The 16,796-nt window shown below is 38.6% G+C and overlaps 1 protein-coding gene across 1 annotated transcript in view; it reads left to right on the top strand.

Annotated features, from left to right (window-relative positions):
* LOC120798914 (polypyrimidine tract-binding protein 2-like) overlaps positions 1 to 16,796 on the top strand; it is a 36,302-nt gene that overhangs the window by 12,078 nt on the left and 7,428 nt on the right. Inside the window, 8 exon segments of the mRNA XM_040143706.1 lie at positions 83 to 154; positions 272 to 430; positions 1,641 to 1,751; positions 2,324 to 2,492; positions 9,428 to 9,505; positions 11,240 to 11,352; positions 14,598 to 14,631; positions 16,688 to 16,780. Of these exon segments, the coding sequence (XP_039999640.1) occupies positions 83 to 154; positions 272 to 430; positions 1,641 to 1,751; positions 2,324 to 2,492; positions 9,428 to 9,505; positions 11,240 to 11,352; positions 14,598 to 14,631; positions 16,688 to 16,780 (829 nt within the window).

The raw sequence follows: 16,796 nt of genomic DNA, 5'->3' as shown, positions 1-16,796 counted from the left end.
GTTGCACATTGTTATTGTATTCTGTTTTCGTTGTAAGGGATACTAACTGCATTGTTTGTTATATGGATCTTATTCTATTTAGGTCAGAAACACACCTGTCTTCATCCAGTACTCCAACCATAAGGAACTGAAAACAGACTCAGCCCTGAACCAGGTACACACATATAATTGTACACTTGACACTATACTTCAACCAAACAGATGATCCGACTGATGTAGGATTTTATGCCTTTTTCTCAACATGTGTCCATATTTTTGCCTTACCACCCAGAGGGCCCAGGCAGTGCTGCAAGCAGTGTCAGCCGTTCAGGATGGAAGCTCTCCATCTTCTGACCCAGGAGTTCTGGACCTCGCTCCACCCCCTAGCCCTGTCTTGCGAATTATTATTGACAACATGTTTTATCCTGTGACACTGGACGTTCTACAACAGGTAAAATCTGAAAATTTTACATAAACCCACCAGTCAGATTGGTACACACAGCCCCATAGTCTAGTTTTACATTTTTCCTCATGTTTGGCTCTTCTTGGCTACAAAAACAGCATTAATAGCGAAACAGAACTTTTTCGGGGGAGGAAAGGAGCATTACATTTAGGGCTGCCCCATAGAAGTTGAAGAGTTGATGCATAAGTTGACAAGACCTTGAGTCTACTCGATTTTGGCGGTCAATTAACTGCAATTTTTTCTTAACTGCATCATTGTACATAGAGCAATGCAGCATGGCAGGCTGTAGAAATTGATTCTTGTCTCAAAATGAACGAATCACAAAACGAACTGTAATTGAAATAGAGATGGATGATGGAAATGGAGTGCAGCGCAACACTGGACACTGTAAGGCAGAGCTCTGAGATGCTATCAGCTCAAGTGCTGACTTTCAGTGAAGTCAGAAAAACAACTTCTGAACCAGACGCAGGTACAACCTCCTCTACAGCCGTTTACAGTGTCTGACTGACAGTGCTATCAGCAGCACGGCAGGTGAGACGCTTCACGGTGCACTAGGATTTTATAACTGAACTATGAGCAGGACACACTCTTTTACTTTTCTGACTGGAATTCTGATGTTTCCACATAATACATAATCAACAAAGATATTCAAATGTGAGTCTTACAGGTAAAACATGAAACTCAAGTAGGCTAATAATGGACTTTACTGGGGCGGCAGCTCTGTGCAGTATGTTTTCGATCATTATCAATCTCGGTGAGCTGAACTGACACAGATTTGGCAGGGGAGTGAATAATAAATTTGTAGGTAAGTTGTACTGGGGAACAGTGTTGAGTGTTCATAAAAATGAAAAAAAAAAATAAGAAGAAAAAGCATAAATGACAATTACCCACAAGCACATGACAAACTAATGTACCAAAGATATCCCCACACCGACCCAACCCCCGACAATGCATCTGTTACAAATGCTGACTCAGCTCTGAAAATCCTGATTCTGGGACAGCCCTAATTACATCAATGATAACCACTACCCTCTCAGATGCATGTGACCTTTCAAAAGACCACCTCTAATTGTGATAATATTGTTATGTCACATAGCTTTAGACTAGAATGTTAAAAGTTAAGTTTGGTGAACTGTTATTCGAATCAAGCTTGACCGGATTTCTTTGTTATTCTCTATGAATTATTTTACTTTTGCAGATCTTCAGTAAATTTGGAACCGTGATGAAGATTATAACCTTCACCAAGAACAACCAGTTTCAGGCTCTTCTGCAATTCAGTGACCCTGTCAATGCACAGCAAGCTAAACTGGTAGGATCACACGTGAAAATTATGGCTGTTAAATGAGCAAACAGTCTTCCATGGTTATTTTTGCTAGCATTCAACAATTATAACTACCAAAAGGTTTCAACTGTGTGTATGTGTGGGGGTTTTTTTGTTTGTTTTTGTTTTGTTTGTTTGCAGGATTGGTAGTATAATATACCTCCTCTCTGATTTACAACAGATGATTTACATTTTACATTTAATCTCAGTGAATTACAGAGGTGTTCTTTCTCATTCTGCCCTTTCAGCCCTTTTACATTCTTGGCATTGCAGCTAAATTGACATAGTGGCCTAGACTTTTTAAAACTTGAAATGTTGTGCTTAGTGTGTATCGTGGTCATAGTTCTTTAAAAAAAAATTATTTTCTTAAAAAAATTCTTAAAAACTACTATATTACCAGCTGATATATTATCAGATTTTTAAATCTTAAAAATCAGTATCAGTATTGAACTGAAAAAATTGAGTATCAGTTGGGCTATACCTGGCATAAAACAATCTATATGAAGAACGCTATTAAAACACATTATGATTCTTTCTCCCTTTTCACTCCTTCACACTAGTCTTTGGATGGACAGAACATCTATAATTCATGCTGTACTCTGCGGATAGACTTCAGTAAACTGGTCAACCTCAATGTCAAATACAACAATGATAAGAGTCGAGATTACACCAGACCTGACCTTCCTACCGGAGATGGAGAGGCAACCAACAAGGATCATTCTTTATTGGGTAAATATACCTCTATCTTTGTCTCTCCATCAAATCCATTCATGCAGTGAAATGAAGACCCCCTTCAAGGGCTTTTTTTGCCAGTTGTGCTGCTAAGTCGTATATCAGTGAATGTGAAACCAAAGACAGTTCTCTTTGTCTCGGCAACATTCCAACCAATACATTTTAACCCTTTCCACTATCCCTCTGTTTGTGCATTAGAATGAAAGGTTCACAATATTAAATGCCATCCCAAATCAGTGAACAGGGAGGGAAGGTGGACCGAAATGCCCTCCAACAGTAAGTGTGTAAATGGGAAACAGATGAGTTTCCCGTTTACAGTTAAGGATGTGTGCCTGCTGCACACAACCTTAACTGGGAGGGTAGAAAATCCATTGCAACAATGTTATGATAGGTCATATATGGACTCGGTATTAAGAAATAAAGCAACTTGCAGGAAAACAATAAAATCACCACTTAGATGTAAATTTGTAACTGACATCTGTCCATTTCAGCAACCTCAAAACCTAGTATGTGGCTGGACAGCCATTTATCTGTTTGCTTCTCATCTACTGTCTTTGCTCACATATACAGTAGTTTAATACAGTTGAATTCCCTGAGTAGTGAGTGAAACGCGGCCAAACAAGACTACATGTTCACCAGCATCAATTCCGAGCCATTTCAAAGCTGCTGCTCTGCACTACTAAAATCCTGATTTCATAACCGCAACGTTGTCTGACAAAATAACCACACACATAAGTTAAAGACAACGTCTGTGCAGTGATTTTGGCTATATTTACTTGTAAAATGATCGCTTAGAGACAAAGTTAGAAGCTCATTCATGTTTATGTAGCTGCCTTACGATCAATTGAATGAGATGCAGAGAGAGTTGTGTCTGTGGAGGGAAAGCATGATCTCGCACTCAAGGGGAAATATTGGTGACTCTCTTCTATGGAAAGTAGCTAATGTTTGTCCACAAAGTCACTAGATTTGTCGCTAGGTGCTTTTGTGAAGAAAAGTTGCCAAAGGGATATGAAAAGTCGGTAAATCTAACAACAATGGCGGTAAGTTGGCAACACTGGTTGTAAACGCTAGCTTGATTACTGAATAGAAAATGTTTGCGCCTATTCATTTTGAAAGAGCAATGGCCAATGGGGAAACTCCACTACTCAGGCGGCCGACCTATGGCGTAACTTCAGTATTCAGTCACGAGGCGTTTGGCTGACCAATAGTGTAACTTTATCTCTCAGTCAGTCAGTCATGGACATTCACATTTATAGGGCTGGCTTAGCTGTTGTGGTCCAGCCAAAAAGTAATGTAGCCATGAAATTTCTGCTGTTTGACTGCTGCACAAGTTAAAAGCACAGAAGCCCCCTCTGGATATTGTATGAATAGTATCAGCATGTAAGAAAATCTGGCTGTTGACCAACAAAATCCAAAAAGACACCAGATACAGTTAGTTACATAAGTATTTGGACAGTGACACAATTTCCATAATTTAGCCTCTGTACATCACCACAATGGATTCGAAACAAAGCCATCAAGATGTGATTGAAGGCATGGGCATTGGCTGACAATGGAACTGGGTCACTGGTGTTTATCAATGATTTGACTGCTGATAGAAGTAGCAGGATGAATTTTGAAGAGAATAAGACTATATTATCTACTCAGATTCAGCCAAATGCTGCAAAACTGATAAAACTGTGTTTCAAAGTAGAGATAGATAATGACCCAAAACATACTGCAAAAGTTACCCAAGAGCTTCTTATGGCAAAGAAAGGCAAAGAAATCAACCCAACTGAGCATGCCTTTCACGTACTGAGACAAAACTGAAGGCTTTGAAGGCCCAGCAAAAACAAAAGCAGCAATTGAAGGCAGCTGCAGTAAAGGTCTGGCAAAGCATCTCAAGGGAAACTCAGCATTTGGCGATGTCCATTGACTGCAAATTTTCATCCAAGTATTAAAAATAATCCTTATATTTATAATCAAGTTGGTTTCAAGTTGGTTTGTCCAGTCAGTTTTGAGCCTCTGAAAATGGTTAAATGAATGGTTAATGCAATATTTTTGCTAAACCCCTTGAATTTTAGCTGAAAGTCTACACTTCGGTCACATCTTGATGGCTTTGTTTCAAATCCAGAAGTAGTATTAATTGGCCACACAGAGTAATGAAAAGAGACTGCACACATGTGACCCCCCCCCCCCCCCCCTTAAAAAAATTATAAGCATAAAATGTGATGCAGTGTGATCAGTCCGCACATCTATCAGCTGTCCTTAGCTAACAAATTAAAACTCTATTAAATACACATCAAAGTTATCGCCAAGATAATTATCATAAAACATGATAAATAGCAACAGTTTGAGCTGCCTTACCTTAAAATGGGTGTTTCTTCTAGTTTCTGTGTATTTCTATCCAATACCTTATTATAATCCAGGACTCTGACCAGATTGCTATATGCATTATAGCAAAACTATCAACTCAACAATCTTCACTCAATCTACAATGACAAAGCAAAAACAGAATTTTAGAATTTTTTGCAAATTTATTAAAAAGGAAAAACTGAAATATCACATTGATATAAGTATATAGACCCCTTGCTAGGACACTTGAAATCTCGCTCAGGTGACTCCTGACTCCTTCTCTTGATCATCTTTGAGATATTTCTACACATTGATTGGAGTCCACCTGTGGTAAATTCAATTGATTGGACATGATTTGGAAAGGCACACACCTGTCTCTATAGGTGTTGAAGGCAGCTGAAAATGCATATCAGAGCAAACACCAAGCCATGAAGTCGAAGAAACTGCCTGCAGAGCTCAGAGACAGGATTTTGTCAAGGCACAGATCTTGGGTTACAGATCTGGGGCTACAAAAAAATTCTGCTTCATTGATGGGTTCCCAAGAGCACAGTGGCCCCCATAATTGTTAAGTGGAAGTGTGGAACATCTTCCTAGAGCTGGCTGCCTGGCCAAACATCTGTATGCTCCAGAGATCCTGTGTGGAGATGGGAGAAACTTTGAGAAGGACAACCATCACTGCAGCACTCCACACTGGTCAGGGTTGAGGGGAAGCTGAATGGAGCAAAGTACAGAGATATCCTTAATGAAAACCTGGTCCAGAGTCTTCAGGACCTCAGACTGGGCCAAAGGTTCAACTTTCCAACAGGACATTCCCCTAAGCACACAGCCAAGACAATGCAGGAGTGGCTTAGGGACAACTCTGTAAATGTCCTTGTGTGGCCCAGCCAGGGCCCTGATTTGAACCCAATCAAACATCTCTGGAAAGATCTGAAAATAGCTGTCCACCAATGGTCCCAATCCAACCTGACAGAGTTTGAGAGGATCTGCAGAAAAAAATGGCAGAGAATCCCCAAATCCAGGTGTGCATAGCTTGTCGCTTCATAACCAAGAAGACTAATCACTGCCAAAGATGCTTCAACTAAGTAACAAGTAAAGGGTCTGAATACTTATGTAAATGTGATATTTCAGCTTTCCTTTCTAAAAAATTAGCAAAAATTTCTAACATTCTGTTTTTGCTTTTTCATTGTGGGGTATTAAGTGTAGACTGATGAGGGAAAAACGTTAATTCAAACGGTTTTAGCACAAGGCTGCAACATAGCGGAATTTGAAAAAATTGAAGGGGTCTGAATACTTTACAGACACACTGTATACACTTAACAGTATTACCAACAATTCTCCATAGTCTTTTGAATTGAGTGCATTTTGCTAGCCTTCCAAGTGCCCATTTGTTTCTGTTTACCTCCATATGTTATGAACGGTGCTCATTTTTTATTTTTGTCATAGTCACATTTTCTTTTTGTGTACTTCAATGAAGTACGGTACATTCTAATGCCGGTGTGAAACTTTGACATCCCATACTTGATAGATGCTATCAAATTGCTTATAAATTCATACACCTAGTTCCTGCCGTCCATGTTTGGTCATTGGTTGTCTCCAGAGTTTGTTTTTCCATTAACATAACTTGTGAATGCCCTGCTTTTCAGCAGCCGAGCCTTAAATTTAGAATGTCTGTGCTTCTCCCCAGCATCTGATACACCATGAAAATTAAACAAATCAGTTCAGACCTTCAGTGAAACTGAAAAAAGGTAGTTCATCGCGATAGATTGCACTTTTCAGCAAATTTCAGGATTCTGCATGATGATTTTCATAGCATTCTGACTAGTTGCATGCATTGCTGAAAAATACATTCAACAATCTAAAAACTATGGTATGCATAAATTTGTAGTAGGGCTAAATCTGAAAACTTTTTCTGAAGCTGCTGTACATGTAATCCCCAAACTAGAATCATAGGGCTCAAGTTGACAATTGGTGAAGTCGCCCTTTAAGACACAAAAACAACTTTTCAAGTTGATCTACCCATAAGCTCTCACTTGATCTTGTTTGTTTTCTAACCCTAGTGTGCATGCATCTCAAGATAATAATCTGAAGCTTCAAAGCCCAAAAAATGGTATCAGGGATAGCTCTAATATTGAGTGACACTGGGTTACAGGTGGTAGGAAATGGATTCCTTAATGGGACAAAAGAAAGATACATCAAACAAATAAATATGAGCCCTGCTGTTGCAGACAGCACAGTGTTTTCTGCAAGGACTAATGGTGCAATTAGTAGAATGTTAATGGAAGAATACATTCGTATGCCTTTATCTACACCTGTAGCATCGGACATGTATATTAATTAACATGGGAACATATTTTAATTTACTACAATTCACTTCAACTCCAGATAAGTTGTCTATTGCTCACAATATTGTGATATAACCTTATCTTGAGACTTTATTATCATTGTAATGGGAGTCATTAAGCATTTTTAATTGGAAGTTAAAGAGATACCAAATGACATAATTGGATGGGGGGTACAGATTGCTTTGATACAGTGGATTCCTCACTGGAATACAGAAGTAAATAAAGCCAAATTCAAACTCTAAATGTTATATCCAAAGTGTGCAGCTGCAGTCTATAGTGTTTTAATGGCTTTGAATTTCACTGAATATGCAATGATTTATTACCTCTGCCAAGGAGGCTATGTTTTTCGCCTATGTCTGTCTGTCAGATTTGTTTGTTTATTGGTTTGTTTATTTGTCAGCAGGATTACACAAAAACTACTGAATTGAATTGCACCAGACTTGGTGGAGGGATTGGGCATGGGCCAGGGAAGAACCCATTGAATTTTGGTGCGGATCCGGTTAAAGAGGAAGATACAGACATTTTTATCACTTTTCTTGACATTGAGAGATTGGGTAATTTTGTTTGCCTCGGTGCAGGTATGCACTGTACGAAGTGCCAGTCTAGCCTGGCTTCCACTTATCCCTGCCCTGTTCAGTGAAGTCTTCTGGTCCACCAATCTACAGTCAGTAACCAATAATGACCAAGTGTTTTAAGAATTTGTTGCATGTTTATTAAAAGTAAAAACTGAAATCTGTCCTTTACAAAAGTATTCAGACCTTTAATTCAGTACTTTGTAGAAGCCCATTTGGTAGCACTTACAGCTTTGAGTCTTTTCGGGCAACTCTTTACAAGCTTTGTACACCTTTTATATGAGCAATTTATCCCATTCTTCCTGTCAGATCTTGTCAAGTTCTGTCAGATTGGATGGGAAGCGTTTGTGTACTGCCGTCTTCAGGGCTCTCCACAGATGATCTGTGGGGTTTAAGTCTGGGCTTTGGCTGGGCCACTCAAGGGCAGTCAGAGACCCGGCACCCCAGTCTCAGGTTGTAAGCGCTCTGAAGCAGGTTTTCTTTAAGTACCGCTCTGTACTTGGCTGTAATCATCCTTTCTTCAATTCTGCACATTTTGAAGCAACCCCACCATACTTCACTGTTGGGGTAGTATTAGCCAGATTTAGTTCTCTCTCGGAATTCTGAAAATAGAATTCAATTTTTGTCTGATCAGATGAGAGAATCTTTTTCCTCATGATCTGAATCTTTTATATGCCATTTGGCAGACTCCAAGCAGGTTGTCATATTACTTTTAATTATGAGTAGCTTCTGTCTTGCCACTTGACCATAAAGACCTGATTGAAGGGAGTGCTGCTTAGATGGTTGTCCTTTCAGCAGGTCCTCCCATCTTTGCAGAGGACTTCTGAAGCTCTGAGCAGCCATTGGATTCCTGGTCACCTCCCCCTCCAAGGCCCTTCTTGCCTGGTTACTCAGTTTGGCTGACGGCCATCTGTAGAAACAGTGCTGGTGGTTTCACTTATTCCATTCCATTATTACTGAGGCCACTGTGTTCCTGGGAACACTTTAGACTTCAGAATTGGTTTTATAACCTTGCCCTGATCTATGTCTTACCAGAATTTTATTGCGGAGGTCTAGAGGCTGTGTGTTTTGGACTCAATTTTTGTCCTGACATGCAGTGTGAAATGTGGGATCTTATATACAGAGGTGTGGGCCTTTTCTAAACTAGAATTAATAAAATCTAATAATAAAAATAAACTAGAATCTACAATTCTGTTTGCCACAGGTGGAATACAATTAAGTTCTAGACACATCTCAACGGTAATTAAAGCAAAGAGGATAAACTTGAGCATTGTTTCAAAGGTTCTGAATAGTTTTGTAAATGAGAGATTTCAGTTTTTTATTTTTTTTTTATGAATTTGCAAAAATTTCTAAAGACATGTTTTCACTTGTCATTGTGGGTTATTTAGTTTAGACTGATGGGCAAAAATCGCAATTTTATCCATTTTTTTTACAATGCCATAAAGTATGCAACAAAATTCTTTTTGCACACTTTATTCTGGGGTTGGAACACTATAGAGCTACTGTATGTGTAGTGTTACTTAGATATTTGATGTATTTACAATATTTAGTCATTATGGTATAATACTGATACAGCTTTAATATTTAACTGATTTAGGTCAGTTTAGGTTCTTGTGATTGTACTCTTTAGTGCTAGGTTGGATAAATATTTTGTGGTATAAATCTAGTTGTCATTGTCTTGTAGGTACCCCATCTGGAGCACTAGCTTCCTACTCTAGTGGAGGAGGTTACTCATCTTCTCTCTCCCTCTCGCAGGGTGGAGGTACCTATCTTTTCTTTTTTTGTAATTGTTTTTCCATCACTCTGTCACCACTGTTTTCTGTTCTGCTACTTTCCTGTCTCTCATGTCCTACTACGGTTGTCTGAATGCGCCAGGGCTGGAAAGGTGTTCTTTCAGTTGCCATTGTGGTTTGTTGAAATTACATCTATAACAATGGATGAGGCAAATACTTTATTTAGGATTGGTAATTTCATGTCATTTCACAACATTTACATAGTTACTGTATATTTCCCTGCTTGTCTGCTGGAATTTATCACCCTGAATTAATTGGAATATGACATTCTAATCAAAAAATGGTACAGTTGAAAGAACCCTTAATATTGGCCAAAAAGCAGCTATGAACAGGTACACTTGATAAATGTCTGTACAGGTCTTCACAATCCTGTGAACCTTACTTAAAACTGGGATTCCTCAGTTACTGCTTAACCAGCTTCCAAAGGCCCTGAAATTATGTTTTTTTTATTTCAAGATTGTTCAACGTTGCATTTTCTACTTTAAATTCAGTTTTTTTCAGAAGTCTTAAAAATGTTTCATAATGTTCTGTATCTCTTGTGAGAAATATAGAAAGTGTCATGCAGATATGTATGTAATTTCTCTGAAATTTTTATTCCCAACATTTTTAAATGAAGGTGTTAAAATCTTGATGAAACTTTCCCTGTGAATGCGCTAAGAGTGTTTGTTAAAATAATATTGATTGCATCATTGGTTTTCATTATTTATGCATGAGTTGGTGAGAGTTTGGCTACTCCCCTCATAATCACACTAACTCCTCCCCGTTTTGAGGCTGCATCTTGGTCAGAATTAAAGTATATCCTATTTTTAGATACAAATGTAATACTAATCTGTATTTTTAATGTTATTAATTTAATTGTAATTAGGTAACCAAATATTCAAACAAATCACATTTTCACTGCACAGTGACATATGAAAGATAATCTGTTCTGAAATTCCACCAGCCTTTTCTTTACTTTCCATGTTCTCTTTGTATGTTATTTGGGTTTTAATTACATTTCAAGTGGGAGGGTGCATAATCCTTAATTAAACTGAGCAGATAGATGGGGTAGACAGGAATGAGTTATCGAGCATTTGAGTCATTGACACAGTTTGCATATATCATACTCAAAGTACTTAATGGCTTCTACATTACCGTGTACATAATATTTATTACTGAAGTTACTGAAGCAGCTATGTTGACTATTTATACCATCTAAAATTCTGCACTGCTACCAAATCCAACTTTTCCAATGTATCTGTAGACATTAATGTATGTTTTGATGAAGTTGAAGTTTTTTAGGTTTTATGGTAAACAATGAAGAGATCACCAGCTCTTTAGCTTGAAGGTTAACTAAGTTTAAATGACATTTACCCGATGTCATGAAGCACATCACTATCCCTGATTTAGATTTTTTTTTTTTTTTTTCTCCCATTCCGATTTTTATGCATGCCTTTCTGTGCTGTAGCATGCTGGGGTAATTGTTAAACAGAGTTGTATATGTTTCATTTCTACTTACAATATTTATGTTATTTAGAATTGATTAATGTATTCAAGAGGGCTTATTAGTTTTGGTGAAAGTGCATGTAAGTTTTTGCATTTTTATAGTTGATGTTAACAAGCATTACTCTTTTTACTGCCATAGTTTTAAACTTATCTACTTTTCTGCTGTTGTATTCCATGTTTGATTCTGATCTGTTTCTTGTCTTGTGCTTTCCTAACAGGAGCCATTAGTCCTCTGAGTGCTGCAGCAGCAGCAGCAGCAGCTGCAGGTCGTGTTGCTCTGTCTGGGTCCGGAGTGTCAGGGGTCCTGTTGGCATCCAACCTAAATGAAGAGGTACACTAACCATACATATAACTTAACTGTGAATGAGCATTCCCAAGCTCTGCTTTGAGTAACTAATATTAACTCATTGAACAGACACTGCTGAATGATTTTCTTGAGTAACTGATAGTGTGAATTACTGTGTGGATGTGTGGTTGTTTGCTTAGCCCACTTTACAGCATGATTTATCATGCATCTTCCACCAAGATGAAGTCCATGTAATATAATTTAAGATGGATTAAAGTCACAGTGTGACTGTGGGTCCTGAAATCTCAAAGTATAATACTGAAATTATAATAGTATAAAAGCGTTTCCAAGCATGATATCTGCCAAAGGGGGGGTTTACCAAGTACAGACTGAATAGAGTCCCCAAACTTGTGCACATGCCACAATTACTGTTTTTTTTTGTTTGTTTTGTTTTGTTTTGTTTTGTTTTTTTGTTTTTTGTTTTTTTTAATTTCATGAAAAAAAAATAGTACATTAAAGTTGGAAGAAAGGATCATTATAGTACTTGTTTGCTACAGGATTTGTATTTACTTCTTCTCACTTCAAAAATCATCAAAACCAATTTGTGGCCAAACCTTTACATATAACTTTATAGTTTTATCTTTGATTGCTGTTTCCTCTGTCGATTTTCTGTTAATTCTCTAATTATAAATGTGTGCGTACTCTGTCATCTGTATCTCTGAGCCTACTGTACCTGTTACGTCTTTCTTTATGTTCCATCTGTCTATCAGAGCTCTTCTCTCTCTGCCTGTCTTTGTCCCTCTCACGCCCCAGTGGAGAGGGACTCCATTGTGGAGTGGTGGCTTTCACACTTCTGCCCCCTTCTGGTAAAGTCTTGGTGCATAGCTGTATCCTGACTGTTTGGTAACACCATACAGTTCTCTCTGGTGACCCATCAGCTTGATAGTAGCAGCTCCTGTATAGTCTTAGGAGTATGCTCAATCCATTCCAGTGTCTACGTAGTGGTTGAGTGTGGTGTGGCCACTTTTCACGTTATGAGTGTTGAATCCAAGGGTTGGTTTTTCAGTTACTCGTTTATCCTTTCTCAACTGTGTCCTCAGATGGGCAGACAAATATTTATGGCACATTTCATGCAGACCTATTTCCAGGTAGCATTGCAGTAGAAACTCCAAACACAGTCTACTCTCTTTTTACAGTTTAATTCCAGTTTGACAAAGTAGTTGATTGAGACAAGACTTAACTGAAACAGATTAATGCTGTTAAAACATCTGCCAGTGATGATGGATTATGTGATATCATGTGCTTATTTAGATCACATCTGCAACTGAGCTGGACAGGACAAATATTTTTGGTTAGTTTAGTTAGTTTAGTGCAATTTGGCAGTGATCATAGACATACTCCAAATTCTATGTTGGTTGAATACTTGCCCGTGAGACCATCTTCACCAAAATCTTATTTTACGTGGACATGAACACGTTTCCCTGTAGCTTGTTCACCTCCATGATAACTGTTTCACTTTGACAAATTGGTTGAAGAATCTTGAAAGTCCAGATATCTATGACCCTGTTCATACCTGGCATTAACATGCATCTTGGGTGATCTGATAACAAGTGGACAGCTCTAAGTGTGTCAGTTCACACCTGGCATTAGAATGCCTCTCCACATGCGTCTTGAGTGAGCACTTATTATCGGATCTCGCCTCTATATGCAAATAAACACATACATCTATTCCATTTGGAAAGACCAAATGTGTTGTTGTTTTTAACCCATTCCTTGGCATATTCCAGACAAACCGAATTGACCAAGTTGTTTGATGCACTCATAATATATCTCTATGGGCTTTTCGAAATTTTCAGACATTGTTGACCATGCCAGCTTACATGTTTTGTACAACTTGTATTTGTTTATGAATACAAGTCCATCTCCAAATGTGGTCTGAGCGATCAGATCTCAATGCGTTCTAAATGCATCTTGGTTCACACCTGTACTAAGTCCTGTCCACTTGTGATTGGATAACCCAAAATGCATGTTAATGCCAGGTATTAACAGGGTCTATGATTTTCAATTTTGACGGCAGTGTTTGTGTAAAATGAACATGTCACAAACTTAAAAGTCTTGTGACAGCAATGGACTCTTGATAACAAATGGCATAAAGCAATCACCTCTGAGATTGCTTTAGACAACACAGGTGTCATGGGATGTTGGACATCCTGCTGAGTAAAAAATAAATTTGTTCAAATTGACATGTTTTCCATTATTAAGATTTTGTCGATTGTGTTTAAGGATTTTTTTACCTCGGAAAAATGTAAGAATTATTTTTTCATTAAATCAATCAAATTGAAGTTACATTGTTTATGTACAGTTCCTATACATGTTACTCTATTAGTCTTATCTGCCAGTCATACACAGTTATCCTACAAACATTTACCTCCAGTTACATATGATCTGGTTGGCTATCTGCTTCATGGTATTGCCCCCTTCTGGTTTGATATCTCCTGCCACTGTCTTTCATTCACTTATTTATTTCCTGATGTATTCATCCAACCATTCTTAAATGTATTATTTTGTACCTTCCTCCCATCCTTTATTTTCCTCACTGATAAATGCATCCAGCAGGGTGTGTGTGTGTGTGTGTGTGTGTGTGTGTGTGTGTGTGTGTGTGTGTGTGTGTGTGTGTGTGTGTGTGTGTGTCAACAAAACTGGAAGAGTGTGTGTGTCTGTGCGTGCCTGCGTAAATAAAACTGGAAGACCTGTGTGAGTGTGTGTTTGGAAACAAACCAGCAATCATTCAGACTCCGTTGATGTCCCACTGATGCTCTGTTTACTGACCTCTGCTTTGGTTTTTGTCCTCCTCTCCTCCTTTCTACCCCCCCCCCCCCCCCTTCCCTTCCCTTCCCTTCCCTTCCCTTCCTCCTCTGCTCCACCCTTCACACATTTATTTCCTCTCCATTTGACTCTCCTTTTGGCCACACATCCTTTAATGTCGTACACTTCCCTTAAAACCCTCCCCTTGTTATGTATGTTTACCCCAATTTTCTTTCATCTCCTTTTCTTCTCTTCCCTCTTCACTTTTCTTATTCTGGTCTAACCTGACTTTGACTTTGCCGTTTTGACCCACTCTCCGAACCCCCCCATGCTTTCCATCTTTGCTCCACTCCTCATCATCATGGAAACTGCCACCTCCCCCCGTCCAACGTTGGGCGGTCTGATCTCTACCTTCGTCTCTCCTTCTTCCTCCTCCTCTGCTCCTCCTCTTCCTGTCCTGTGCTCTGCGGTCTCTCTCTCTAAAGATGGTCACGCCTCAAAGTCTCTTTACCCTCTTCGGTATGTTCAACCTCTACTATTCTATCTGTATATCTCTCTCTGTTGATCCAATTTTGTTCACTTTCTTCGGTGATGTCGTGGACATACTTATTCCTCTATATCTTTCTGTGGCTCCAAGCCTCCCTCTATCATATTGTGCACTACAAAGTTAAAATCTACTTCTGTCTCTACATTAAAAAATAGTGAGTCTGAGAGATTGTTTGTTTGGTCAGCTTATCTCTTAACTGATGAGAACAAAACACCCAAAATTATTCATGTGTTGTCAAAACCTAGACCAGATTCTTTTCGTAGATTGGGCTTTCAATCAAGATTCCATCACATTTGGTATTCCTCGCACTGCAGTGCTGTTAGCAACTGATTGCAGCCTGTATTGTGGGTATGTTGTAAGTTTGCCCAAATTGCATCATTATGTGCCTTTTATAGCCTTGGAAATCTGTCTAAACCTTGTCCTATGCTTTCTTCAGTTTTTTTTCCTTAAAACGGATCCGCTAATGAAAGTTTTTGGTGTAATCTCCAAATCTCGATTTAGACTGATCTGAAGCAAACAAATACTGAAGTTAGTGAGTGATTGCCAAGTCAGCACCTTCACAGCTGCTTAACAATAAAAGATGTTGTCAAATATTTTATGTGAAGAAGCTATAGTTTGCTGTAACAATAATTAGCACAGCTAGAGTGCTGATTGTAAAGGAAAAATCATGAGGATCTAATCTGTCAGATGAAGGGAGGAGGAAGAAGGGTTGGTTCCAATAGTGGGTTCCATTTTCACTGTTACCCATTAGGCAAAATATCCAATTCACTAAGCTCTGACGCTAACAAACGTCTTATCAAACCTTCTAGCTCTCATTGCGCTCTCTTTTTATTAGCAGATCAATCTATGAAATATTTCATACTGGTAGGTTTATCATTTTAATTTTGTAAATAATGTTCTCCGCAAACCAGTCTCTCTATTTGGCCAAAGATTATTACAGAAAGAAAGACCATTCTCCAACAACACTCTATTCCATGAGTGGACTGACTGGTACGGGTTTTGGAATAATTTATTCAGTATTTGCTACACTAAAATGTCAACCTAGACTCAATTATCAGGATAGTGTCTGTTAAATTGTTTTGTGTAAAACACTGGAACCTCCACTTTACCAGGGACACAAGGATTATTTAAGTGTTTATGTTCTCAACACATTAACAGTTAAGTTGATCACAATATTCCAGTGTACTCACTAAGATTCATTCTAGCTTTCAAATCCTCTGCATCTCTTCCTTCCTTTTTGCCTCTTTCTCTATATTTTGTATTAAGTGCAATCATAGTTTACATTTTATTCTACAACTTTGCAGTTGGGATAACCTGCCACTCAGTCACCTATATTAGACATATCATAAGGGTCACATTAGCATGTCAACCAGTCCAGCAATCTTTACATATTTGTTCTTACAATTACTGGAAGAGTTTTAGCTACTCCAGGGCATCCCCAGAGACTAAAATTATCTTCTTAAAAGGCCTAAAAAGAACAAAAATTTTATTAGGTCTTCTTTGTACATTTACTGTACATCTTTCCTTATATAGCATGTTGTGTTTTAGGTTAGTGCATATCTTTGAAAAGGTTTAGTAAAAGATATCTCTTCTCCTACACTGTCCCTCTATAGTTTTACATTTTTATTCCACTAATCAAGCTGGATTTCTGAATTATGCACAGGCTGTTCAGTCAAAATGTTAACCAGTCAGCCAGATGACAGTTTCAGGTGTGTTTCAGTGTTAAACTTCAGCTGAGGTATCTTGACTTTTCTCACTGGTCTTACCACTTGGTTACACAGAAGCATTTCATTAAGTTTCTAGTGGAAGTCAAATCGGAAGATCCCATCTTTTCTTTCATTTGTCTGCTGGCACTAACTTTATTCCTTCCATCCTTCACACCTCTCCTTTTTTTATCTTCGTCGGCTTCATCTCTCCTGCTCTGTCTGTTCTGTCCTCCTCCTCATCTTCTCCTCTACCCTGCTCTATCTTGCTCGTTCTCTCCCTCTCTCGGTCTGCCTCTCTCTTGCGCGCTCTCTCTACCTTCAGGAGTCTATGGTGATGTCCAGAGGGTGAAGATCCTCTACAACAAAAAGGACAGCGCTCTGATCCAGCTGTCCGATGGCAACCAGGCTCAGCTGGGTGAGTTTTGAATGTT

This window comes from Xiphias gladius, chromosome 14, assembly GCF_016859285.1.
Source record: "Xiphias gladius isolate SHS-SW01 ecotype Sanya breed wild chromosome 14, ASM1685928v1, whole genome shotgun sequence".
Lineage (NCBI taxonomy): Eukaryota > Metazoa > Chordata > Actinopteri > Istiophoriformes > Xiphiidae > Xiphias > Xiphias gladius.
The sequence above is the reverse complement of the archived record's forward strand: the minus strand, read 5'-3'. Positions and strand labels throughout refer to the sequence as shown.